Consider the following 27,299-nt stretch of genomic DNA (forward strand, 5'->3'; position numbering starts at 1 on the left):
GGCCACGCCCGTTTCTTGATCCACCAATGACAGACCCGAACGTTTATTTGGGGTGTGACACGTGTTCGTTTTCGCGCGAAACCGGACTGTCTGTGTGTTAAATCTGCAGAGAGAGTTCCATTGTGTTGCGGCTACAGAGAAGATCAGGGCAAATTTACAAATGGATAAAGAGGTATTTCGTAAGCTTGCTTCGAAGATTGGGATAACAGCTGTTAAAGTGTTGAGGTAAGTGTTCCAGTGTCGAGTCGCTTGTTTTGACAGACAGTGGTTCAATCCGATGTAAACACGTCAGTATAACTACACAACTAATTCTGCTCATTTATTTTCAGTCAAGCCGAGGAATACATGCGATTATCCCAAGTGAAATGTGTTGGACTGGGTTCTGTTACAGCCACCAGCAAGGCCATTATTTGCCTTGAGTTGGCAGCGACTTCCATGAAATTTCCTCTAGACAAGGCAAGATCCACTTCCCATTCTGCGTTGTGATGTGTAGCATATGCATACAGACACACACAAACTATAATTTGTAATATCACATGATGGGAGTATTCATATGTGTGCAATTTTTACAAATGTTAAGCCCAGTAGACTTTCGTGTTTGCCCATTGATTTTATTTACCTCCTAACACTGGCCAATTGTGGCATCACAAGAAAATGGTCATTTCCATCTCATCTCAAATTCTGTATTGAATAAAATAGCTTTCTTAATGGAAATTATCGTTTCATAAATGGCCTATTACGGTGATTTTTCCAAGGCTAATTTTATAGCAATATATGTATCCTAAATATACACACATAATTAGGAAACACTTTTTTGCTGTCATTTAGATAAAATTACAGTCTGGTTGACAGTTAATAGAAATATTGTTTTCCTAATGCATCACATATCTTATATTTAATACGAAGAATGCTTATCCACAGACTGATATTTGCTGTTGAAAAATTAGGGGCAATTAGAGGTAATAAACTGATCAAAATAACTTTAACACAATAAGCATTGAATGTTTTACACTGTTGTACACTAACATTTAGTAAAAGTTTACTTATCTTTTTTGCTATAATTATCCAAATATATTCTTAATGCTGGATAGGAGTATGCCATCAAACTGTCTGGATTGAGTCCTAAAGTTTACTCCAGCAATCTGAAGGCTATGGAGTGCATGCTGGGCCTGCAGTCAAACCTGGGTCTCAGAGATCTTGCAGTGCAGTATGGGTGTTTGGAAGCGGTTAAAGTGGCCTCTCTGGTCCTTCAGAGGTGAGTCTTCACATTGCATCAGTGCAATCAATATTAACTGAATGACTTATAAACTTGCATGCATTTGCTCAAGGTATGAGACCAGTTTGCCCGCTGCTCAGCAACAAGACCTTGACCTGTCAAAGCCTCTCTTTACTACAGCAGCTCTATATGCAGCATGCAAGTGAGTATAGATTGCTGTGATGTCTCATTGTCATTGAGTCAAATAATGACTGGTTAAAAATACTTGATGGTGGATTATTATGTTTGATAATTACATAATTTTGGTTGGGAGCTCAATTGTCTCTTGAACCTCATTAAGCTCTTCACAGTGCCACTGTGGTCAAAGTACTTTAATATGGCTATGAGAAGTGTATTGAGAACAGATTGATTTGGAGCTTAAATTACATTTGGAAAGGTCAGATCTTCGATTGGTTATCACATAGTTGTTGAATTTAGTCATTTGTTCCTGTCCGCACTTACAGCTAGGTTATTTGCATAAAAGGCTCTATGAAAGTGAGTGCTTACATGAGAAATGCCAGGTGGTGGTTATAAGGCCGCCTAAATCTAAATGTACTGAGCCTGTGTTGGACTATTGTTATCCAACCAAACTGTTACTGTTTGATAATGAACAAATAAATCTCCCAGATGGGCTTATGCATGTCAACAAGCCACATAAATCTCTAAATCTAAGCTGCACCTGGTTTACATTGTTACTGAAGATGGAAAAATAAATTAGTTCTGTCCTTCCTTTTTGAAGGTGCATGAAAATCAGAACTGACAGGAAATTAGCCTCTTCATCTGGAGCAAAGAAGGGCATCTTTGACCGGCTGAGCACACAGTTTCAGAAATTCGGACAGGAAATCTGCAGTGAGTGTAACTCCTTCAAACAAAACATTTTGGAAAATGACACATTGCCTAATTAAAACGAATAAAAGCATTTTTGTAGGAGATCTTGGTCTGGCTTTCATGTTTAACACAGATTGAGTAATTGAAGGTGCACAACATTTAATATTTTTTCTTCATTAAAGAAATGTTACTTCAGAGAGATCTGTCATGAAGAAACACATTTTTCTTCTCAAGTAGTTATTGAAGTTGTGATATTAAGATGACTGATTCGCTCTGATATCTCCCTGTACCCTCAGATGAGGCTTCATCTATGGAGAAACCTAGAACTGTTCAAAAGAGGCAGAAGACAATCACCGAAATGCTAGAAACAGGAGATGGTGGTAAGAAATCCATTTGCTTACCACAGTAAATAATAATGGCAAATTCTTATTCAACCCATAAGCTGCCATAATGTTACAGTGGAAGAACCTTTTCTGTTCTTAAGCATGTTTTTTAATGCTGTGGAAAAAGGTTTTTCTCTCAGTAATAAGACTAATAAATGGTATTAGATTTAATAATATAGCATATGTTTGATGATAAAAGTAATTGTCTCTTTTGGCTTTTTCCAGATGAAAAGTTTTCAACATCTCCTAAGCGAGAGCGGGTTGAGAAGACTGAGGAAGAAGAGACACGAAATTATGAAGAGTGGAAAAGAAAAATCCTTGAAAATGCATTAAAAGCAAAGGCAGTCGGTTCTTGAACTCTTAGGTTTTATGTTTCAGATTTAATTATGGTTCTGCATAATGTCAATAGGACCTTACTTTGCATTGGATTTAGTACTCTGTTACCAAGAGAAGTTGTCTGCCCCCTTCTGGCTCCTTGTGTAAATTTGTTCCATTCACATATGGACATTTCCAGAGGAATTGAGGCACTTTTTATTATCCTTTTTCATTACAACTTGGTGCAAATATGGTTACCATTTTATGATGGATTTAATATTGTCCAAAGGTTTACTAAGTGTTATGTTCCTTATTTAGATGTGTTTTCAAAATGCAGGATTTTATCGTGGTTCATTTAGTTTGTGTGTTAATGTTTGAATTGTGGTGTTTAATCCATCATGATTTGGATGGTTATGACTTCATTGCTCACAGTGTTCTGTGGGATTATTTCTGTGGTTAAAATCTCACAGAAGGAGTATAATGCATTCAAGATCATCTGGAGGGGTTTTATCTATTTGTTTCAATAAGAAATGGCTTATCTGTTTCCAATTTAGTTTGGTTTTATGAATAAAATGTGTATTTTTGACACAATTCAATTCTCTCTTTTTTTTAATGTTTTAATTAAACACTCATTCTCTACAGGCAATTTGTGACCATTTATATTATGCTGAAAATACCCGATACAATGATTCCTATAGAAGCACATTCTAAGAACTATGACAGAAATAGCAAAACAGAAGTGCCCTATAATTCTGTGTACATGTATACCAATTGCCATGTCAAACACAGAACCACCTTTGCGTGTTTGTGATTATGCTATTATCATATGAATGTGTGCACCAACAGAAATGCAATAAATTCTTAGAATGCACAATGTTAACATTCAAATATTCCAGAACGACCAGTGAATTTTTTTAAATGCAAATTTAAAAAAATTAAAAACATACCATGCCAGCTGAGTCTCTTATTCAGATTTTGTTACCAGTTCAAATCAACAGGTTAAAGAAAGATTGAAAATATAGGATGAATACAGTGTTTCTATGTCAAATCTTCATGCTCTGTGTTTTTTACTCAAAATACTGAGCAATGAGAATGAAAACGGCTTCTTTTAAATACTAATATAAGGCAGTAGTGCCCAAGAAAAACACCTTCACAGAAGGGACAAAAGCTTTTTCATGTGGTTCAAAAGCACGTCCTGCAATCCATGCTGTACACTCCTGGTGTGAAAGCATGATAAAGAAGTGTAAATTAAATGCAATGGTGTTCCAAACAAGGTACATTAAGAAAATGTGACACTTTTTTAACAAGATGTTTTTTCTACTGGCTATAAACAAAGCAAGAACATATTAAACACTTTCTAAACAGCTATTTCAAATCTTCAGACACAAAGTTTATTTTCCAGTGTGCGATGTAACGTTGTGATGTCCTCTCAAGCTTCTGACATTGCAGGTTAATAGCTAATTCGGAGTACTAACTGATCTGCTCTGCTGAAACCTCTTCAACCTGTTTGCTGCAGCAACCACATAGAAATGTTTCTGTAAAAACAAAGTTCCCATAAGTACAGGATCATATGTTATGCTGGTATATGTGGTACAGTTCAGCAACACCATATGTTCTAAATCAAACACATGCAGTGACTGGTGATTCCGTACCTTCCACTGACGGTGAGCGGCGAGGTAACGCTGAAGCCTCATCTGAGACTTTAGCCGAACTTTGTACATCTTGGCCTTGTCCTCCAGGTTATTTAGCCAACTATGCTTCATGCACCCTGATGCACTCATACGGCTGCTACCATAGAGACCACACAGACACACACATTAAGATCTTCAAAACATCCGGTCCTCAAAAAAAAAAAAACAGTTCCATTTCTGTGTAATGACTATGAATCATTCGGTCAATTTATTACACATTTATATATCATATTATGTATCTTTCATGTTTTGATTAAAATATCTTGAACATGTTTAGCTAAACGGTCTCATTTCAATGACTGCGCTGTCTGAAAGTGGCATACATCATTGAGGATATCTCATTTAAGAAAACTTATAGCCTAATTATAAAATGTACTACTCCTTGTGAGGTGTAAATTACAGTAATGTATTTCTTTGCTAGTGTAATGGCTTATTCTCTTAAATGAGACATTCTCAATGCCGTATATGGCCAACAAATGCCACCTCCGGCCTTTGAAATGAGACAGAGACAACTGTGCCCGTTCCATACTTGCAGTCTTTGCACATGACTACTTCTTACTAGTATTTACATTATTTGTATTTACAGTTTTTGGCCCAAGCTTTTAATAAATTAAACTTGTTTTAAAAATACAAGTTTTACAGAGCTTTATTTACACATTTTGATTTTCAATACTTTGCCCTTTAAAATAAACTTCAAAATTTCTGTTAAAATTTAAAATTGCTTAAAACTTCTGTCTCTAAAAGGTGGCACAGTTTATTAGTTTTGGTTCTTGTAATTAAGTGATAAAAAAGCTGTTGCACTTTACAAAATACACATAGCCTACTCATCTCTGCACCAATAAAATGTGAAATACTTAATATTTTAATACCTAATCTGATTGAAGGACGTTGCACACTGGATAGTTTACCTCAAAAATCGATCAATTTTGGGGCACGTGGATTCTCAATCAAGTGGATTAGACCAAAACAAGTTTGGGGAGTCTCTGTGCTATATTTGGCTAACTGCGCTAATGTTTGGCTAACCATGCTAACATTTGGCTAACAGAGCCAAAAGACAGTCATTTTTATTTGGGTGAGAGGAAAAGATTGTGTCCTGAAAGTGACTGAAAAAATGTCTGATCATTTGTACTTTGATCAGTAAAACCTGACTTTGTAAAACCTGCGCACTACATGAGTGCATTTTTACCAGTAGGAAAGATATAATCCAGCTGATTATACTAGGGCTACATTATCATCAAGCCAATAATCCATTAGTATTCATTGGCTGAAAGCATGAATGTACATGGGTGATATGAATCACACAACTCGTGTGGGGGGCTGTGATGAGGTCATTAGACAACATTGTCACCACAGATAAAGAGAAGGGAGGAAGGCCAGAGTGGGTGTCATGCTGCGTCTAAATGCACCTTGTCAAAGCGCACTGAATCATTAACTATCAATTTTACTGCGTGGACCATGATAAGATAGTGGGCAAAAGACAACGTGCCCTCGCATGGTCACCTGCTGTGCCAGCCTGCTATTATCTCATGCCAGCTGAGCAGTACAGCCCTTGTGTGGGAGAGGTTAGCTAAGACAGAGCAACATGAGGGTGAGCTCCAAGCACTTTAAAATTCACCGGGCCAATGTTAATGCCACCGGCCAATTATATGTAATTTGTGCCATTTTTTTGGTGTACAGCACTGTATTTTGAGAGGTTTCAGTTTTGATGTCAGGATGCATTAAGGGAAGCTGAGCAGGTCAAAGTGGGGAAATGGAAGAGAAAAGTGAGGCTCTTAAAGCCACGAGACAGGTGGCCAGAAAGGAGGAAAAATAATAGAAGACATGGCTATACTGAAGAATGTGTGATAGAAAGCATGACTTATGGTATATTCTGTACTTCAAGGTTTTGCATTAGTGGAATAATGATGGATGGATGAATACCATTTGGCGGGCACAAGAAGGCTGGATATGAAGTCTTTGGCTTCTTCTGACACATTCTCAAATGCCTCTGCATCAAAGTCCCAGGTGGCGTGCAGAATGTTGTTCATTGTTTCTGTGTCGTTGTCACCCATGAATGGAGAAAGGCCACTCAGACTGACAAAAAAAAAAAAAAAAGCCCTTAGTTTTAAGCTTCAAAGTATGACATGAAAAAAGGTGCACTCATACCATAGCTTTTTACCGTTCTGATCTACTTTGATATTTTCTTATTGAAGCACTGTGAATATTTTTGGCTTTTCATGATTACTGAATTGTGTTTGTATTTTTGTTTTGTTTAAATCACCAGTTTAATGAATCAATATTGATACTTTAGGTTAAATTTGTTAACAATAAGCATTATAACAATGAACAATACTTTTACAGCATCTATTAATCCAAGTTAATGTTCAAATATATATTATATTAGTTAGTTATTTAGTTCCTTTATTGTCCACGATTGGAAAAATTTTGGCTTCGCAACACACCATAACATGATCAACACAACAAAACAATTATCCAAGAACAATGATAAAAATATGAAAATAAAAATAAACTCAACATTTCACTTTAGCATATACACATATTAAAACAAACAAGCACCCAGCATGTACAACAAGCACTGGGTCATCAGCAGAGCCACACACCAGAATGATCCATTTGTAAAAATTCAAGTTGTATAAATTAATATTTAGAAATAAATAGGTAATTTATAATGAATGAACATGAACTAACAATTAACAATATTTATAAATTAACATTAATAAATGTTATGCTGATATGATACCGAAAGCATTATGTTAACAAATTGAACTGAAAGTCTTACTGAACAAAACTAAAACAAAAGCAGAATATTAATATATAAAGTACATGGATAAGCAACCGCAATACCAATACCATCTATAAAACTTGAAATGAGTACAACAAACAATTAAAGTGACTTAACTCACCACTAACACAATTATGTGTTTGTGTCTACTTTAAATAAAAAGCTATACACTGAACACCTAAGTCTTGATGGGTGTTCAGTTCTCAGAGAAGTGTGAAGTAGGTGACACACATATTCTTTGGATGGGCAAGACCTTCTAAATCTCCACCAACAGCTGTCAGGTAATCAGTATTAATTCAATCATGAGGCCGAGCTGCTATTCTGTTGACCAGAGTAGAGGGTCATCTATGGCCAACACTGCTCATGGAGAGAGTGATGGGGGCACAGGATCAAAGATGGGATGTTATGTTTGCTTGTGTGTACTGTTTTTTTTTCTCAGAGCAGCAGGGCTGGTAACATGCTTTTCGAGCTGTATGGAACTAGTGCCCTTTTATCAGGGCTCTGTTCAATGAGCCCTCTAAAGTTTTCATGGGCATCACATTTGCATTTGGCTTTTGATCTCGCTGATAATTCACTCAGTCTATGCCACTGTGCAAATCAGTGTGGAAAGAAAGGGTCACTTTTTTCCTATAACACATACATCATTAATGTATATGTACATATTTTATGAATGTCAATTCTGACTCTTTAATGACAATTTTTACATTCTATTTAATGTTGGAAGTCTGCATAATGCTTTTGAAATAAGAAATGCTGCATTAATAGATCTGCCTTACGGCTTCTAGTTGTGTACTCACAGCATGTATGTGATGACACCAACACTCCACATGTCTGTAGGAAATGACACAAAGTCATAGTTGACAACTTCTGGTGCCAGAAACTCTGGAGTTCCAAAATTGACCTTCAGCTTTTCTCTGGGTCTATACCTGGTGGGAGAGGAACAGACACATTTGGCAAATTTGTTTTTGGACTTTATATTATACCCATATGAAAACCCAAACTCATACAAAAAACCTTGACGATAATAACACCAGGTTGGACTTTTTAAATTAGTTGACCAAATTACAAATCCCACCCAATTATGCATTTTTGCACTCTACAAAAATCAGGAAAAGCAGACCCCTCCTATCTGAGCCAATCTAGAAGTCTAATCTCAAATGATCCAAGCTGCATCCCACATAAGTTCAATGCAACAATATTTGTGTAAGTATAGGCACTGGCTCTGTACTCTTTACCTACACTCACATCAGCAAATTTCTGTTTCTTTCAGAAATCTGAGAGGAATTTGTGAGTGGAATCCCATGGCGACCTCACAAAGAAGCTCGAAACCACTTTTCCCCAAACCTTCACATTCACGGCACCTCAGTGGAAGAATGATCTTCCCTCTCCACTCTTAGAAAACTGTGAGATCCCCTGTAAGATCTTGACTCATACTGTACTTTATAAAACTCTACTTTTCTCTATCGGTTGTTCCACAGAGTCTCACCTACCTCTTTACTTTTCTTTTGTACTTCTCTAAGCAATTCTGGCACTCTGTATTCTGGCATTTCTTATGCTGCTCTCTCAGTAGCATGCATTGCTTTTGTTGTAGTGTTTCTCATTTAGATAAAATGTCTGCTAAATGAAAAAATGGAAATCACAGCAAGACTCATAAGTTTTGCAGGTTTCTAACAGTTACAAGGTACATTTCGATGACATTGTAAGGACTCTGATTGTTACAGTGCTTTCGAACTCTGAGGCTTAAAGTAAACAAAGATGTCAAAAAATAAACTTTCATGATGGCGATCATGCGCAGTGTGTCAGTAAAGTGGTGTGAATCAGAAGACATTATTATAACACTTTCTTTTAAGAGTGAAATTAGGGAAATATTTATACAAGACTGAGAAATGTGCTTCTTTTTTAAAAGAAATAATAATAATTAAAAAATCATGTTAGTATTTATAAACCTACTTTTTAATAATAAGAGAATTTAATGAGGTCTGCTTACTTTCTGGCGAGTCCAAAGTCAATGATCTTGATCTGATTCCCTGTGCTGTTTACACATAATATATTTTCAGGCTATATGAAAGAAAATATAAAAAGTAAGATTCAGATTAAAACTGATTATGAATACTACAGTAACGACGTAAATAACAATTTTCATGTTTCAAATTAAAGACAGGAAATATTGTTCACATCAAGATTGATACATTTAACTATAGTAATGTCTAAACCAATTTATATCATCATTCTGTTTGTACGTGTGTGCTACAGTTTTGTCTGCCGCTTTAAATTCTTGAGCTTTTTAAATTAGGATGACTTCTAATTGGCTGTCGATGTTTTTATTGTTCATCAGATGGGGAAAAAACCTTCTAAAAGTAATTCCAACAATATATTTTCTCTGTGTCATTATCGTAACAGTTCTGAGGTGGACTCTACGGCTACTTTTAAATTTAGAATGATTTTTAAGACTATATATTTATCATTATCGTTGTTGTCGTCCTTGGTGTGAACAGTCTTTTACTTTTACATAAGTAATTTATGTACATTTGTAATGCATATGGTATGCATTTCATATAAACAACATGTTAACAGCAACACAAGGCACAAGTCCCTTGGCAATATGTTAATTAAAATGTACGACATTCAGACAGCAAATGTTGACATACATTGATGATTCGCTGGTGGATATTTCCATAGAGACAGCCAACACTATGCACTGCTAATCCCCTCAGTGTCACATTATAACATTCAGTGCTGTGTGTGCGGTTTACCTTAAGATCTAAATGGAGAATGTACTGCTGGTGAAGGTACTGAACCCCCTCACAAATCTGCCTGGTAAACACAATGGCATCCAGCTCCGTCATGTGGTAATTCTCATCAATGATACGTTCAAACAATTCACCACCCTCCACACTGAAATAACAAACCATTGAAAGATATTTTAAAATGAACCGTCACAAATTAACTCCTCTCTTTTAGTTTAGTCCGTTTGGCCATGCATATTGACATTAAGTGGCTTAATCCATGTGGGTGCAATTTTTTTTTTTTTAATGCTAAAACAAAACTGAATTTTAAGACTCTTTCCATATCTTTATATAAAAATATCCATCTCAGAAATATTATGTCTTGAATTACAAATATTAATGACACAAAACATTCATCATTCAATTAAAAGCAAATGGTTTGCCAATTCAATACCATCAAAAAATGTGAATTAAATCTGTGAACAAGGCAGGAAGATGACAAACCATCATGTCTGTGTAAAGTGGCATGTGTGGGAGCTCTATGTTCTTGCGACAGAATGTGTGGACCAGGCCAGAAGAGAAAATTTGCCTTGCAAATGAGGCCTAATGAATACCGTCCAAAGCCAAGTTAGAATTAATATCTAGACCAATATTTACTATATATTTGCAATTTTTTTAAATAAGCCGTAAATATTTCAATGAACCTTGCTATACATTGGGGTACTTACTATTCCATAATGAGTGTGAGATTAGTTCGAGACTCAAAAGCATCATACAGCTGAATCAAATTCGCATGGTTTAACTGGTTCATTACTCCAATCTCATTCTTCACTTCATCCTGGAATGAAAGCACAAAAAAATATAATAATAATAATAATGCCAAAGCAAATAAATGATCATCTGCAATGCATTTCCTTTTCAGACAGCTGTCTAAGGCCTGTATTTTAAGCTTTTGAAAAGGTGTTGTTATACTCTCAAAAGGATGATAGCAGCAGTGTTAAAAATTAGGTCATTAGTAAGAGAGAAGCTATTTCAGAATTTAAATTGCGCTGTTAAATTGCTGGAAGTGGATTTACAATGATTGCATGGGGTAGCAAAAACAAGCGTTTAAACAGTTTCCGAAATGGGGACTTGACAGCCGTTGCCAACCCTGTAATTGTCTGCCCTTCCTGTCCGCTATTCTGTGGACTGACCCAGGAAAAGCATTCAATTATTTCATATGAAGCTACTCTCCCTCTCTCTCTCTCTCGCACACTTTTGAGCAGACGGTGCATGCAGAAGGAATGCAACATCATGTTGTCACTAGGAAGGAGCATTTCAAAATGTAAATGTTCCAGAAAATATGCATAGAGAGATACCCTCTATGTGACTGTGTGTTGACTTCTTTTGCTCTTTTGACATTTGTGGAATTAAAGCATGAGAGATTGAAAATGACCTGTACTTGCCCATTGCTCACTGATTGCTCTTTAATGACGGCAACTGACAGAACAGAGGGCAGAGAATGGCATTGCACTGAGGGCAAGTACTTATGACAGAAGAGCAGTCATTAGACGTAATTAGATGCACTTGTTGAAGCGTGGAGGATGTTGGGAACTGATGAAAGTACATGTGCAAAGATTTTTAGATTTCACATTATATGAAAACAGCTCAGTGTTTGGAGCGCTGTATAAATATTATGTACTTTTCTGTATGGATGTATGCTTTTTTTAATGCAGATACTAAAAACAACATGCGCTTCCATGTCCTTGAGGGACTATGGGTGTTATTATGTTATTTGTGAGAGTGCAAGAGCATGTGTGAATGTTTGCCCATTTTTTCATATGCTCATGTGCGCAGAACTGTCAGTGGTTGTCAAGGAAATGTTCTCATAAAGCAACTTAACAGGAACAGAGTGATGGACAGATTGGAGTGGGAGAGGAGAGAAAGAGAGAGGGAGAAAGGGGGGATAAACATTTTTGAAACGCTAATGGTTTATGCATATTTTGTACTACTCACCCTCTCTTTCATTCCCCGGACTTTTATAATCTTAGCAGCTAGCGTAAGACCTGACGACAATTCAGCACACTTGTGTACCTGTCCAAAACGGCCTCTGCAACAACACACATACACACAGATTTCATTTCATGCATTATGGAAATCATTTCAACCTTTGTGAAAGTTATCTGTCACTATTTGCTGTTTTTCCTCTCACTGTGTATTTACTCTCTGTGTCTCCATGGGATGAGATAACATGGTTGTCTCAAGATGGCGACTGCTGCTGGCTGAAAATAAATTCCATGCAAACAGACCTGCTCAACACCTGCCCAAAATAAACTCTGCCGATGATGAGTCAAAAAAACAAGCCAGTGCTTATTTGTGGCGTATGTGGAGCGAGAAGTGGAGAGGGGGTCCAAATGAGCCCTTGTCTGTGTGTACCAGTCATTCAACTAGTGCTGTATGTTCCATGGGCTGTGCCCGCATGCTTATCTGCCAGTCCTGGAGAAAGAGTAACCCCCCTCCACTTAATACTCCTATCTGCTGCACTGTTGTCAGCATGACAGACGCAACTGGGTAAATACAATACATACATATAGAGCCAAGAGAAAAATGTTAGCCAGTATCAGATTCGTCTTGTTTTCAAAAAATTAAAATCTTAATACAAAATACATTTATATATAAATTCAATCGTATTTTCAAAGACCATTTAATGATTTTTTCTTTTTTTTTGTATAAATATCAATAAATTGCTTTCTTAATTCATGCTAAAACAAGTTTTTTTTAATTAAAAACAAGAAAAACAAGTTTTTGTGTATATATAGAAGGGTTATGTTATGACATCCCTATCCGGTCCTTTGTGATATAGGTTAAATAAAGCAAGTAGCATTAAATAAGTTTAAAGTGATAATTCATACAGAAATGTTATTATTAAAGTTATTATTTATTCATGCTCATGTTGTGCCAAAAGAAGATATTTTGGTAAACGCCTTTGTGTGTGTTTTTTTTTTTTTTTTTTCCATACAATGGAAGTCAGTGGTAACCAAAACTGTTTTGTTCCCAGCATTCTTCAAAATACCTCCTTTTATGTTGCATAGAAGAAAGAAAGTCTTACAGGTTTGGAACAACAAGAGGTTGATTCATTTTTGGGTGAACAATCTCTGTAACACTTGGACTCACCCGCCAAGCACCTGATCGGGGTTGACGGCGTAATATGCATTCATGGGAACCTGCTTGGCGCTGACGATGCGATGGTCAAACGGGGCTGGAAGAGGTGGACTGTCATCTAAAAAAATAAATATCAGCATGCTAAGAGACTTCCCCAAACACAAATACAGGCTGTAGCATGGTGACATGATGAACGCTGACATCCGGAGTGCTGTTTGCTAAAAGTTTTCACACTGTTTGACAAATTTTAAGCTGCTTAGTTATAATTACAAATAATGAATTAGGTTTTAAGTTGACCTACAATTACATGGTCAGTGTTCATCACATGTATTCACTGTTGCTCATGTCATAGCACAACCTCTGTAGTCCGACTCCCCAGCCATTTCTTAAGAAAATATTCTTTTTAGTGAATCAAAAATCATACAGCGCAACTTCTGTAGTCCAACTCCCAAAAGAGTGACTCTTTAGTGAATTACAAACATACATCACAATGTAACCTGACTAGTGAGGGTTTATTAACACAGTATCACTGTAAGAAATGAATTTTGCCAGCTGCGGTAACACAACGTTAACTCACCAATGATCAGTAGCTGTGACTCAGCTTTTCTAAGAGGTGATGATTCTGCTGTGCTTTCCTCAACAATGGCTGTTATTTGTGGACAAGTAGCTGCACAGTTCTTTATTAGGTCAGACTCCAAAATGGTCCCAATAGTTTCATTTTCATTTTTCTTGTCAACTGGTTCAGATTCCGTCTTTCTCTCATCATGTTTTGGCACAGGTGTTACCCCCTCCACTGTGTCTTTATGTTGTGACTTGGCGTCTGCATCCTTGTCAACAGGCTCTTTGGTGCAGAGCAGAGGTTTGTGAGGAACATGCTTCTCTAGTTGCTGTTGTCCAGGAACTGATGGTTTCAAAGAGGCCTCGTCACCAACCAGTGAAACCTCAACTTGTTTTTGAGGAACCTCAACCTTTGGCTCCCCTTGCGGTTCAAGAACTATTGACTTGAGTAAAGTCTTCACACCAACCTGTGAAGCATCTGCCTGTTCAAGAGTCCTGTGAACGATCAAAGGAAGAATCATTTGATGTACTGTTCATTACATTTTCAAAGACTTTGATATATGTAATCAGTTCAAAAATATGTATGTAATGGGAATCGATAAACACAGTGGGCATATAAGTGGGTTTGTTGTCTATGTGGCTGCACATGAGAGGCTACTGTGAACAACAGCAAAACCAATTGCAGCACAAGGTCCTTAATTGCAATGTTTTGAATAAAACTAAATGGCCTAAAACTCATAATGCCTGGCAACATGCATACAGTCACTAGTTAAAATGCCACATAGTGTAATCTCAGGACCTTGTCCATTAGTCTAATGAATAATGCTTTTTGGCAAGCACAACATAGCCTTTTATTTGAGGTAGACGGTCTTTTGTGCCTCAGTGCAAAACAAACTGCTAACACATTAAAAAATACAGAGCTCTTGGAATTATATTATCAGCACTCTGCCTTTTAAAACTCTTACAACAGATGAGAAAAACAAGGCTGTACACTCTTAAAAATAAAGGTGCTTCATGATGCCAAAGAAGAACCTTTTTGTCTAAATGGTTCCATAAAGAATCTTAAACATCTGAAGAACCTTTCTGTTTCATAAAAGGTTCTTTGTGGTGAAAGAAGGTTCTTCAGATTATAAAAAGGTAAGAAAGAGATGATTCTTTAAAGAACTGTTGTGGAACCAAAAAAGGTTCTTCTGTGGCATCGCTGTGATGAATCTTTTAAGCACCTTTATTTTTAAGAGTATGATTGAGGACTTTTCTCCACAAGGAGCGGTGTACTGCTGTTCTTGATGACTGTTATATTTAATTTCTGGTCTGTTCTGAGATGTTATTATGAGTATTATTCACTGAAAATGAGCAGAAGTTAAATTTTTCATAATTTATATTTCAACTTCTGTGATGATTGTTCTGGCTACTTTAGCAGGGTTAATTACAGTCCTCCATAAATGTGATCTCTCTAATGTTCTATATAGTACTTATCTGTTGGAGAAAAGTGTAAAAAAAAAAAAAAAAAAAGTCCATTAGCGCATTACTGCTCCTCACTGGCATCAGACAGCTTCTATGTAATTATCTCCAAAGGTGGTCAATGACAATGTTCAGTCTTCCGTTATAACTTGTTTTCTTTTCAGCCCATAGTCATTTTTGACACTTTTTTGCTACTTCAAAATATCATTGACAACATCCCTTTTAAACTTTAAGATGGGAGGAAAATTAGCTAATTTTACAGCATTTTGATTTGAACTTTAAATGGCAGCAATTTGTAGGAAAATCTCACCTCTCTTGCTGAAGAGACAAATCTTTTTCCACTTTAGTTGTTGTCACAGTGACACATTCAGCATTAGCTGGTGCGGCAGCTGAGATATCTGTCTCTTGTTTGGGTACATAATGTACGTCATTCTCCTCAGCCTCCAATTGGACTTCAGGAGCAAATGTCTGGACCTGTTCAGGTGCTCTGCTTTTCACAGTGACTTCCTTGGCCTTCCTTAAGGCTTTGGAGCTTTCTCCTGTACTAACAGGTATCAGAGGTTCTCTTTCTCCTCTAGGGGTTTCAGGAGAAGGTAGGTTGCTGGGAAGAGTGACCTTTGGCTGCTGGAGTTCAGTCTCAGCTGTTTTGCAAAAATATTTTGTATAAATATATTGAAATTCATGCAGGAAAGAGCTCTGACATCATTTTTCACAAGCTGTCCCTTAAATAAAAACATTTCTAGTCCATTGGAATGGTTTATTCATACCTGAAATTACTTCTTTGACCTCTTCTGAAGTCTGTGTGCTCTGGTGACAGAAACTGTTGTTTGGTTTAACACTGTTGTCATCTGGTTTGTTTTTCTGTCAATCCAAATGCAGATATATTACACGTTTGATGTGTTTCAGGCAGTATTGAATGATTAAAACATTTGTTTCACTTTGCCAGCCTTCTTCTAATTGCTGAAACAGATTTGTTCATTTTGTGGGTAATAATAGCATACAGTTGAAATAACTTAGAGAGCCTTTTCAAAAATTCTCTCAACTTTGGATTTGATGTTTTTATGGATTTAATTTCATGTATTTGGCAAAGTTGTACTCAGATATTTCTGTCAGTACTTACATCATGAGATCTTTAAAAATGAAGTGGGTGTGTGAATTATAACAGTACACGATGCTGATGCTGATTATGGTGAAGCATTATTATAATAGTCAACCTGTTTACAGAATGGTATTTCACGTAGCTTCATCACACGGCTCAGAGGGGATTTGCGACAAAACATTCCATTTCGTGGATTTTGGCATATGATGCATGAAATGCTTGGTATAATTACACTGTTTGACAACAGATCTGCTTATTACACAGTGTGGAAGGCTCTATTTTCTAGTGTAAGCCAACTATTGCATGATTTCCCTTGTGAAAAAGAAGTGTGCTTAATTGCAGTAAAAGTGTACTTTTTGTGTACTTCAATTATTAAAAGTATACTTTTTAAAAAGTGCACTTGCAGATAATATAATCTAATCTAAATTAAAGGCCACTTAAGTGTACTTAAAGAGAGTACACTTTAATGACAATAGGTCTTAACATACTTAAGTGCACTTTTTAAAAATGCACTTTAAAATAATGTCTAATTAAGTATTACTTAAACATGCATTTTACATAATTATGTTTTTATTGTGTTTTAAAATAAGTACACTCATTTTGATATATTTATCAATGTACTAAAGCACATGTAAAATAATTGATTTTAATTTCAACTTAAGTGTGTTCTTCAAAATTACATTGTTAATGTATTTTAAATGTATTTAGTCTATGTGCATTAATGCACTTGAAATTATTTTTCTTCTAAACTTAAAGGATTAGTTCTCTTTTAAAAAAACTTTTGCTGATAATTTACTCACCCCCATGTCATCCAAGATGTCCATGTCTTTCTTTCTTCAGTCGAAAAGAAATTAAGGTTTTTGATGAAAACATTTCTCCATATAATGGACTTCATTGGGACCCAAACGGTTCAAGGTCCAAATGACAGTTTCAGTGCAGCTTCAAAGGGCTTTAAACGATACCAGACGATGAATAAAGGTCTTATCTAGCGAAACGATCGGTCGTTTCAAAAATAAATAAAAAAGTTTAAGTTTTATAAGCACAAATGCTCGCCTTGCTCTGTTCTGTGATGCGCGTTCATGACGTCACGTAATACGCAATGACGTTGAAAAGGTCACGGTTGACTTAGGCGGAAGTACCGAGTCAGTGTTTACAAATGTGCGGAAGGAGGACCATATACACATATTCAAATGTCTTTGTGTCAGTTTTTCGTTTAAAATGCCCATTTCGTGTGCGTATCCTGGGTGTTTTAATATTAAAAAGCCTAAAAGAACATTTTGGATTTTACGTCAACCGTGACCTTTTCAACGTCATTGCGTATTACGTGACGTCACGAACGCGCATCACAGAACAGAGCAAGGCGAGCATTTGTGCTTATAAAACTTAAACTTTTTTATTTATTTTTGAAACGACCGATCGTTTCGCTAGATAAGACCCTTATTCATCGTCTGGTATCGTTTAAAGCCCTTTGAAGCTGCACTGAAACTGTCATTTGGACCTTGAACCGTTTGGGTCCCATTGAAGTTCATTATATGGAGAAATGTTTTCATCAAAAACCTTCATTTCTTTTCGACTGAAGAAAGAAAGACATGGACATCTTGGATGACATGGGGGTGAGTAAATTATCAGCAAAAGTTTTTGTAAAAGTGAACTAATCCTTTAAATACACTTTCTTATACAGTATACTCCAATAAAACTTATTGTTGAAATTTTCATCACCAGCTCTTGCGCTATGAACTCTATGAAGTTTAATTTTTGACATAATATTTGACGGTGTAATTTATGAGAGTACTGTATTTGTATGTAATAGTACTGTACTTTACATCTGTGTATATAATACTTTCAATATCATTATGTTGTTCTCACTTAAACACATTTATTTGCATAAATTGCAAGCAAACTTTTAACAGATCTAGACTAAATTAATTTGCATTCAAATTCATTTTTAATTAGACTAGGCTACACTGCACTGTAAAATAATGACTGACTTTTAGTTAGGAGAATGAGTCATGAATGGGTCTAACTATAGTCTTTGGTCTAACTACACACTGAATTAGGACAACTTGAACTTGAACAGAAATGAAAAGCCTGAAATAACATGTAACCACGCACAAAGTAGCTCTTTTGTTTTATGCGCCAAAACTACTACGTCATGATGTTTCTGGAGTCGCGACGCATGAAGGAGCTTCACTGATCAAACGAGAACAGAGGAGCGGCGCGTTTGCATGATTACAGATGAGACTTTATTACTGCAGATAAAGAATCAAGTATATCTTGAAATAAGCTTTCTTTATTCTTAATTTATTCGTGCCATTCCTGCGGCTTTCACACCCGGCAGTTCTTGATATATGGACTCGGGAGGGGAATTAATATTGTCCTATAATTTATCTATGAATGATTCTGATATTAGGTGGACCAAGAAATTTGGCTGCTGAAAATACAATATTGTATTTTTAAATTAACGATTTAAAATTAAATTTAACGCTACTAAACAAAATTCAAAGATCCGATCTATAATCGATATTATAACCACCAGTAATATTCAATATATCAGCCACCTCTAGAAATAATGTTGTTGTGTTTTTGCATTTGAAGAGTGAGGTGTTACATTACTGGTTGTGTTTGTAATATGCAGTATTTTTGTACTTATCTGGAGTGATTCATTTTGCAGGATCAGTGCAGGTTTGTTACTGGAGATACAGTGATGTTAGAGCTAAGTCAGCTCACCCTGATCACACATGACAAGCTAAAAGTGCTATACAGGTGCATCTCAATAAATTAGAATGTCATGGAAAAGTTCATTTATTTCAGTAATTTAACTCAAATTGTGAAACTAGTGTATTCAATAAATTCAATGCACACAGACTGAAGTAGTTTAAGTCTTTGGTTCTTTTAAATGTGATGATTTATGCTCACATTTAACAAAAACCCACCAATTCTCAACAAATTAGAATATTTCATAAGATCAATAAAAAAAACATTTTTAGTTAATTGTTGGCCTTCTGTAAAGTATGTTCATTTACTGTATATGTACTCAATACTTGGTAGGGGCTCCTTTTGTTTTAATTACTGCCTCAATTCGGCGTGGCATGGAGTTGATCAGTTTGTGACACTGCTGAGGTGCTATGGAAGCCCAGGTTGCTTTGATAGCGGCGTTCAGGTCATCTGCATTGTTGGGTCTGGTGTCACTCATCTTCCTCTTGACAATACACCATATTGTCCCCCACATTCTATGGGGTTCAGGTCAGGCGAGTTTGCTGGCCAATCAAGCACAGTAACACCATGGTCGGTGAACCAGCTTTTGGTACCTTTGGCAGTGTGGGCAGGTGCAGAGTCCTGCTGGAAAATGAAATCAGCATCTCCATAAAGCTTGTCAGCAGAAGGAAGCATGAAGTGCTCTAAAATTTCCTGGTAGATGGCTGTGTTGACTGTGGACTTCAGAAAACACAATGGACCAACACCAGCAGATGACATGGCAGCCCAAATCATCACTGACTGTGGAAACTTCACACTGGACTTCAAGCAACATGGATTCTGTGCCTCTCCACTCTTCCTCCAGACTCTGGGACCTTGATTTCCAAATTAAATGCAAAATTTACTTTCATCTGACAAGACTAAGGGAGAACTGAGGACTTATAAAGCATGAACTAAACAAAGGAGACTAATGAGATAATTAAGACAACAGGTGAACTGAATGACTAATTAAACAGAATGGGGAAAACTAGGTCACAGGGGAAACAGAAAACCAGACATATAACAGGGGAAAGCCAGGAGCAGGAGGAGTCAGATGAAAATCCAGATGAAAATTCCCCAGGGCGGAGTCGAGGGAGGGAGGAGCCAGGGTAGAGAAGGCTTTGACGACACCCTGGGGACGACTGACGGAGACTGAGCCGATGGACGAGGAGCCCAGGATGGAGCCGAGCAGACAGAGAGCCAGGGTGACATCGAGGGTCCGGAGGGCCTAGGCGGAGCCAGCGGCTCAGGCGACTGAGGCGGAGGCGGGGATCTGGAATGCCGCGGCGGAGCCGGAGTGATGGAGGACGAAGGTGGAGCTGAAGGGAAGGAGGAGCCTGACAGAGCCGGAGGGACAGAGTGACAGGGCGTAGCCAGAGGAGTGGAGTCCCAAGGCGGCGGATGGTCGACGATTGACCAAGGCGGAGCCGGAGGGACGAGGGAGCCCGGTGGAGCTGGTGGGAGGACGGGCCACGGTGGAGACGAGGGAGCTATGAGCCAAGGTGGAGCCGATGGTTCGGAGGACCGAGATGGAGTCCAGGGCTCGGAGGATGGAGGTGGAGACAGGGGATCCTCACACCTTGGCAGAGCTGAAGGCTGGAAGTCCCGAGGCGATGGATCAAAGCGCCCAGCTGGCGCAGACTGAGGGTGAGCTGAGGGGCTGACAGGCACCAGTGGGACTTAGGCTGAGGAGCTGACTGGTTTAAGAGGAGGCAGGAGAGGGAGGCTGGGAGGAAACATGGGAGGATTTGAGCTGGGCGGAACCAGCTGAGACACAAGAGATTCAGGGCTGGATGGAACCAGCGGAGACACAGGAGATTCAGGGCTGGATAATACCTCCCCCCAAACCAGTCAATAAGATTCACTTCAAAGATGTTCATAAGTTCCTTAGTATATTTTCCAGTGGCCAGTTGCAGCTCACCCTCAGTCGCGGGAGTGTGGGCGGGGCTTCCCTCCAAGCCCTCGATCACCACCAAAACTCCCTCAGGCACATACGATGTTGCCGGCTCACGCACTTGGTCAGAACACTCCTGAGGCTCAGGCTCTGGGGTGACGATTGGCTCAGTCGTGGCCCGTGGGTCTCGCCTCTGGCTCATGTGTCACGGCAGGCTCAGGCTCTCTGTCTAGAGTGGGCTCAGGCAAAATCTCCGTGCAGCAGGATGACGGCTGGCTGGTCACTGGTTTGGGAGTGGGGCTGGAGATGTCCTCATCAGCGGGGCAGACGGAGAAGTATAGTCAATTATTCTCCAACACCCACTCCACACATGCGGCAAGGTTGTTCCGAGGACCGCTCCCGGGGAGGCGTGCCTTAGACTACTCGCTGAGGCTAGAAATGTAGAACACACAAAGTGAGCGGTCTGGATGGTGCGTAAGGCACGCCAATTCCAAAAAATCCCTGGTGTGAGTCTCTAGGGAGCGGTCCCTCTGCTCCAGGCATAGCAGGGCAACATTGGGATTATCCATGGTGACAGAGAGTGGGGAAAAAAAAGGGGACAAAACGCCGCAAAAAAAAACTGTATGGGTCCGTTCTTCTGTCACGTGTAATCCAGGTTGGAAGACAAGACAAGGCAGGCAGGAATATCAAAACAATATACTTTACTTTCAAAGACGTAGAAGGGTGTAACATATACATAGACGAGAACGGACGAAGACTAAGGGAGAACTGAGGACTTATAAAGCATGAACCAAACAAAGGAGACTAATGAGATAATTAAGACAACAGGTGAACTGAATGACTAATTAAACAGAATGGGGAAAACTAGGTCACAAGGGAAACAGAAAACCAGACATACTGTATAACACTTGCAGAATAAACTGCTTCATCAGAGCAGAAATTGCAATTTTTTAAATGATTCTACCCCCTCTACCTTCTTACTGCTTAAATTATTAACATTTTGCAGATACTGCAAGGTGTATATAAACTTTGGACTGCAACTGTGTCTCTTGCTTTCACTCAACGGAACCATTTATAACGACTGGAAATGTGTTATAATAATTGTTCTTCTTTCTTTCTTCAAGGAATTTTTTCTGACTTTCCTGCCTCTTTGGAACATTTCCGTTCACAGAGACTGTGGAGAGATGGTGTGCAGCTTCATGGCATTTTAAGTTTACTGCCGATGAAGAGCTTCTGGGACACTGACAAACACCACTTCCCAGCAAGTTCATTTGGAACTTTATTTAGTCAAACTTACATTCACTAATGCTGGAGTAAGATTTTAGTAGAAAACTTTCGGTCCTGTTTAATGGTGGTGCTAGTAAAGGTTTGAAAATTTATGGCCTGGTTTCACAGACAGGGTTTAGACTAAGCCAAGATTAGGCCATAGTTCAATTAAGACATTTAAGTCATTTTCATTAACATGCCTTAGAAATAACATTACTGTGTGCATCTTGAGACAAAACAAAGGCACTGATATTTTTAAAGATCAGTCAGTGCAAGTTTCTTTCAGTTGAAACAGCTCAGAATTACACTTTAGTCTGGGGCTGGTCTTACTCGAAAGTTCAACTTATTGCATTTAATATCACTTTAAAATGTGATACATTTGAAGTTAATTACAAATACAATGTAGTTTAGTGTCGAAAATAACATTTAATTTGCACTTATGTGTGTTCTTTTAAAGTATATTATTTCTGCAATAAGTACACTTTATAAAAGTATACTTAAGTGCACTTCTTTTTCACAAGGGTTTACTTGGATCCAAAAGCAATTTAGCTTCATAATTGCAAAAGAGATGCAGTCTTCACTTAACAATATATTATCTGTCAATGTACATTTTGGTTAAAAAGAAATGGAATATTCCTCGAAGTGGTTCCGAGAACATTGTATTTCTATATATTGAACTTAGAATATGTGTGATAAAGGTATAGGTTTAAACTGGCTTTGCTAATTGCTAATTGCAAAACTGGGCTAACATATACTCAGTCACTATCAGCTCAGTCACATATCCACTCTAGGAATTTGAAACACGAGGCCCGTTCAGCCTCCTCACAGATAAAATAGCAACCTTGGTAAAAGGTTAGATTGGCCGTAAACATAACAAGCTCAGTAGCGAGAATAGGTCAGCCAACAAATTAAATAGTTGCGAAAACAATGGTTAGGACAACCGAAGATACTTAAAAACATGCACAAACAACTGTGACAGCTGAATATAGCATTGAAAGATATTATGAATTAGTTACTATGTTATTACTAAGTTACTACGAATTGCAAATGCAGTACCATGAACTACTATCACACTCTGTCATGCTAATCTGAATAAGATTTAGGCACCTTATGAACAGTAAAAACCACGTGACAACTACCACACTGAACTGCTGTATTTCATCTTAATAAAAACGGTAACATGCATAACGTATATTGTAATACAATAACCTAAAAAAACAAACAAAGTGATTAGCAAAAAATTAGCTCTAAACAGTATGTTCAGTTCTTCGTGAGCTCCTTTTAAAAGAAACCGTCAATATCACATTAGGTATTATTTCACCCTGCACGCTGTTTTGAATTTGCCCTCATTTTCAGGGACCGCTCTAGCTGTAGTAAACAGCTTGGAAATAAACAGCTCTTATTTCACCTCCTTCTACATTATCTGATCTGTTACACTGAGTATCACATAACCTCTGTGTTTTTCTGTTTATCTGTTTGGAACAGAGATCTCGGATGACCAGGATCTTACTGACCTCTTCCTCCACGGTGTCCAGAAGGCCTTGTTTCCTCCAAGGCACCACACCATTGAGGATGAACTCCACTATCTTTGAGTTACGGAAAGCATTCCCCACATACCCTAATATTTTCTCCAGAGCGGACAAAGAACTTTCCATGCATTCAATCTTTTTTCTCTGCTGCTGGTTCTCGTGCTTGAGATTATGAAGCAGATCCACAGTTTCACCGCAAAGAGATCTGACCTCGGTCAGCAAAGGAAGTTTGTTGCACTCTCGCTGACCATTTTTAATTATGTTTGCTTCTTGAGCACCCTGCTTGTGCTGCATAAAGCTCCTTTCTAGCGCCTCCATTCCTTGACACAATGAACTCAGCTTGTGAAGGACCTCCGTCTGGGTATGTTCGATCTGTTCCACCTTCCCTTCAAGGGCGTTTAACTTGACCTCCACATTGCTCAGGCTACCTATCAGAGTTGGACTAGTCTTCTTGACCGTCCCAGATGGAGTTCCAGATTTATCCAGCCTGCCGCCTTCATACAACTTAGCAATACATGTGGTGAGAGTTGCCTGTTTACTCATGGCTGGCCCCGGTCACATGCACTGAGACAATGTAGAAAAAGAGGAAGCCCCACTGATCCCTCTGCACCCTATTTCTGTTCCCCCGTGGTCTCTATGCTTGTCTGAGGTATTGTGTGCCTCTCACAAAACAGACAGCTCAGACAAACCCTGTTGTTGGTATGTGCCAGAGACATGACACCACCACATAAATAAACACCTCCATTGGGTATCTTATCTCTCCACTTCTATTTTCCTTCCCCTCTTCTCTTTCTCTCTCTCTCTCTCTCCTATACTCTGGGACAGGCCTTTTATATAGCGGGCCTTGGTGATTGCCAAAGTTCCAGAGGTCTCTTGACGTCACCAAAACATTTAAACTCTCCTCAGCAGATGCTGCTGAAAGGTGAGCACGAATGGAATGACCTCTGTAAATGGCCGGTCATTAGGAGAGGAAAGAAAAATTAAATCTCACTCTTTCATGTTCTTATCACACTTTCTTTTTAAATTCATTGTTACACAATTGCATCCATCTTCATTTGAGTCTCAACCACTGGATTCACCCTATGCTAACTATATATCAACTATAACACCCTTCTCATTGGAACGTGACATGACATTGGCTGACATTTTAAGTAAAAATAAACCTCTGTGGACACTGGTATGAGGATGAATGATATGCTACAACTGTCTCTCTCTCTCTCTCTCTCTCTCTCACCTCATCTGGAATCCAGCCATAGTTAATCCTGGGTCTTTCCATTAGCTGAATCATTACAACAACATCATCATAACCAGAAATGAAATCATTTAAAGAAGAAAACATCCCTTGACAAATTTCCTCAAATAGTATTCATTCTTTATCATGGATAGACATGAATTAACAAAATATTTATAAGTTATATAAACTAATTTATCAGTTAACCTAGACTGGAGAAACTGAATGTTATTTTAATGTTTCACCCTATTTTCTATTAAATATATTTGAAAGAAAGAGGTTTTAAAGAAATTATTAGGTAAACAAGCAAACAACCATTTATAAGGCTAGAAAATCATGTTTATTTACTTAACATGTCAAAAGCATTGCAGCTCAGATGGTAGCACATAATGCTATCAATGACAAGGTCATCAGTTTGATTCCCATTGTAACAAGTGATAAAATGTATAGTTTGAATGCAATGTGAGTTGCTTGGGATAAAAACATCTACCAAATATATAAGACACCTCTAATATAGTGGCTTCTAGTGAGGGGAACCTTGAACTCTCTGGATGTTCTGTCCGTAATGCCAATGCCCCATGTGTAAGCCAGGGACTTTTTGTCTGTATCCTTCTATAAGAGGCTTCTGCTGTGCTCGGATGCCAAAACACAATACTTACAATATAGTATAACCTTATTATGCAATAGAGATAGAGGCCAGGGTCAGGACAACCACAGGAATGTGGCTCCATGCTGACTATTTTGCGGTGGTGGGGATCCGTTATTACAAGCTGGCACAACATAAGCAACTCAATTTCCATTCCACAACAGGACTCGGGCCAGTAAGATAGCTAACATCACTGGGAAAGAATATCTGTTTGGCAGAGATAAGCATAACTATAACACTGCTTAATATATTAAAACCACTTTGATCTCTGATATTCATTTAAAATGTCACACAAACATGTTGAGTATACAGTGTGCATTAAGAAGGGAAATGCAAGTCTGCTGTTAAACTGCACTGTACATAAACTGTTAAACTGTACATTGTCAGCCTGATGGAGATGATATAGCATTGAAGGGCTCTGTCAAGTTAATGGATGTATGCTGTTGTCCATAGTGGTGTTTAGCCTTGCGCTATCTGAAGGGAATGTTTGCACTGTAGTCTCATTTTACAATCCCTTCTGTGCCCTCACATAAATGTTTGACATGGCAGGGATCCTTAGCATTAAATGTTGAAAGAGCAGAAGAGTCTGTATCCCAAAAGCGCTCAGGGTGATGGTATGTAAATTTGATGCAAATCCCATCACCGTTCAGGCCATTCAATAAAAACTCACTCTGAGCGCTATAAAGTGTCAAGACGAATTAAAATTCTATCAAATGTCATCTATTTAACAGCCCGAATAAAATATGCTTACTTGAAATATGTTGTTTTTCTTCTTCACTCACCCACACAAGCTAATTGGCTTTTCATGTTTTCTCTTTGTTCTGAGAAAAGAGATGGGATTGTGCTGTCTAATGTAGAACATCTTTAAAATGTTACAGACAATGCGCAATTTGTCAAAAGGCCAAAAGGGCACCAGTGTCAAAAACGTGTGTAACAATTTGTGAAACAATGCTGAGATGATTTGCCACAAAAAAGAAAAGAGAAAATGACAAAGATCATACAACTAAAACAACAGCTCAAGGAAGAAGCTTATAAATGATCAAAGTACGCAGATAAAGTAATTAAAGTAATCACATATTCTCCATGTGAGAGGTAAAGGCAACCCTGAACATGCTTGTTAGTAAAAAGAATAGTGAGCAACCTCCTCCTCAGAATAACAAACCACTTGAATTAAAAGTAACTTACATATGCAAACAAAAGTGTGTGAAAAACAAAAATGTTTTCCATAAGAGTCCTAAATTAATTTTCACACAGATGAGGTAAGCTTTGAAATATTTAATCTCTCTAAAATAGTAGTTAATTTTTTAAAATGACAATAATCTAAAAGTAACTGCATATCGTTTTTTTTGTCAGTCATGTTATTATAAGACATATATCTATAATGTTATAAGAAAAAATATATATATATTCCATAAGTACTGAATATTCTCATCCTGTTTGCACAAAAGAAAGATCTTACCGTGAATTTGCGTATGTAGTCCGACACACTGAAGCCACCTGTGCTGAGAAGCGTTGATCTGTACAGAGAGGTCCCCATCATGCATTGCCCTGTTGTCATGGGTTAGTAGGACTCTGTGGACTCCATTCCCAATGTGGGCTGCCACAAGCAACAAATATCCCCCAGACCCAGACTCTCAGGGCACTGTAACATTCTGGAGTGGACAGATCACCCCTCAAACACTAACTATCTTATCACTTTCAACCCGTTTACTGGGTACGCGCCCCCCGTCAGCACGGCAGTGGGCCCAGAAAGCACTTCCT

At 38.0% G+C, this 27,299-nt stretch overlaps 2 protein-coding genes across 4 annotated transcripts; one reads left to right on the forward strand and one right to left on the reverse strand.

Moving 5' to 3' along the window:
* Nucleotides 1–60: 60 nt before the first annotated feature.
* Nucleotides 61–3,734, forward strand: LOC306844093 (origin recognition complex subunit 6-like). The gene is made up of 7 exons (XM_079375997.1): nt 61–225; nt 330–456; nt 1,092–1,255; nt 1,329–1,418; nt 1,995–2,104; nt 2,380–2,463; nt 2,692–3,734. Exons 1-7 carry the CDS (start codon nt 161–163, stop codon nt 2,820–2,822), a joined length of 771 nt encoding a protein of 256 aa, XP_079232123.1. The 5' UTR covers nt 61–160; the 3' UTR covers nt 2,823–3,734.
* LOC306844081 (myosin light chain kinase 3-like) lies at nt 2,979–27,299 on the reverse strand. 3 transcript variants are annotated; one of them, XM_079375968.1, is made up of 13 exons: nt 23,647–24,466; nt 15,908–16,001; nt 15,451–15,781; nt 13,699–14,174; nt 13,134–13,239; nt 11,976–12,069; nt 10,709–10,818; nt 10,008–10,149; nt 9,242–9,312; nt 8,052–8,180; nt 6,393–6,545; nt 4,434–4,569; nt 2,979–4,316 (listed from the first exon to the last, which is right to left on the reverse strand). In XM_079375968.1, the coding sequence occupies exons 1-13, from the start codon at nt 24,202–24,204 to the stop codon at nt 4,239–4,241; spliced, it is 2,478 nt and encodes an 825-aa protein (XP_079232094.1). In that variant the 5' UTR covers nt 24,205–24,466; the 3' UTR covers nt 2,979–4,238. The 3 variants fall into 3 exon arrangements, with proteins under 3 accessions (XP_079232094.1, XP_079232096.1, XP_079232095.1); XM_079375970.1 differs by lacking the exon at nt 23,647–24,466 and adding an exon at nt 26,998–27,299 and having other exon boundaries at nt 3,371–4,316; XM_079375969.1 differs by lacking the exon at nt 6,393–6,545 and having other exon boundaries at nt 3,393–4,316; nt 23,647–24,464.

This window comes from Barbus barbus (genome assembly GCF_936440315.1).
Source record: "Barbus barbus genome assembly, chromosome: 2".
Classification (NCBI taxonomy): Eukaryota; Metazoa; Chordata; class Actinopteri; order Cypriniformes; family Cyprinidae; genus Barbus; species Barbus barbus.

Excerpts from the sequence above, each read along its gene's own strand:
- LOC306844093 (XM_079375997.1), top strand. The coding sequence starts at position 161 with ATGGATAAAGAGGTATTTCGTAAGCTTGCTTCGAAGATTGGGATAACA. Across the intron at positions 1,256-1,328 it reads GCCTCTCTGGTCCTTCAGAG|GTATGAGACCAGTTTGCCCG; the intron begins GTGAGTCTTCAC and ends CATTTGCTCAAG. Across the intron at positions 2,105-2,379 it reads ATTCGGACAGGAAATCTGCA|ATGAGGCTTCATCTATGGAG; the intron begins GTGAGTGTAACT and ends CTGTACCCTCAG.
- LOC306844081 (XM_079375968.1), bottom strand. The coding sequence starts at position 24,204 with ATGAGTAAACAGGCAACTCTCACCACATGTATTGCTAAGTTGTATGAA. Across the intron at positions 16,002-23,646 it reads TGGACACCGTGGAGGAAGAG|AAAAACAAACCAGATGACAA; the intron begins GTCAGTAAGATC and ends TTGGATTGACAG. Across the intron at positions 6,546-8,051 it reads GGTGTCATCACATACATGCT|TCTGAGTGGCCTTTCTCCAT; the intron begins GTGAGTACACAA and ends TTTTTTTGTCAG.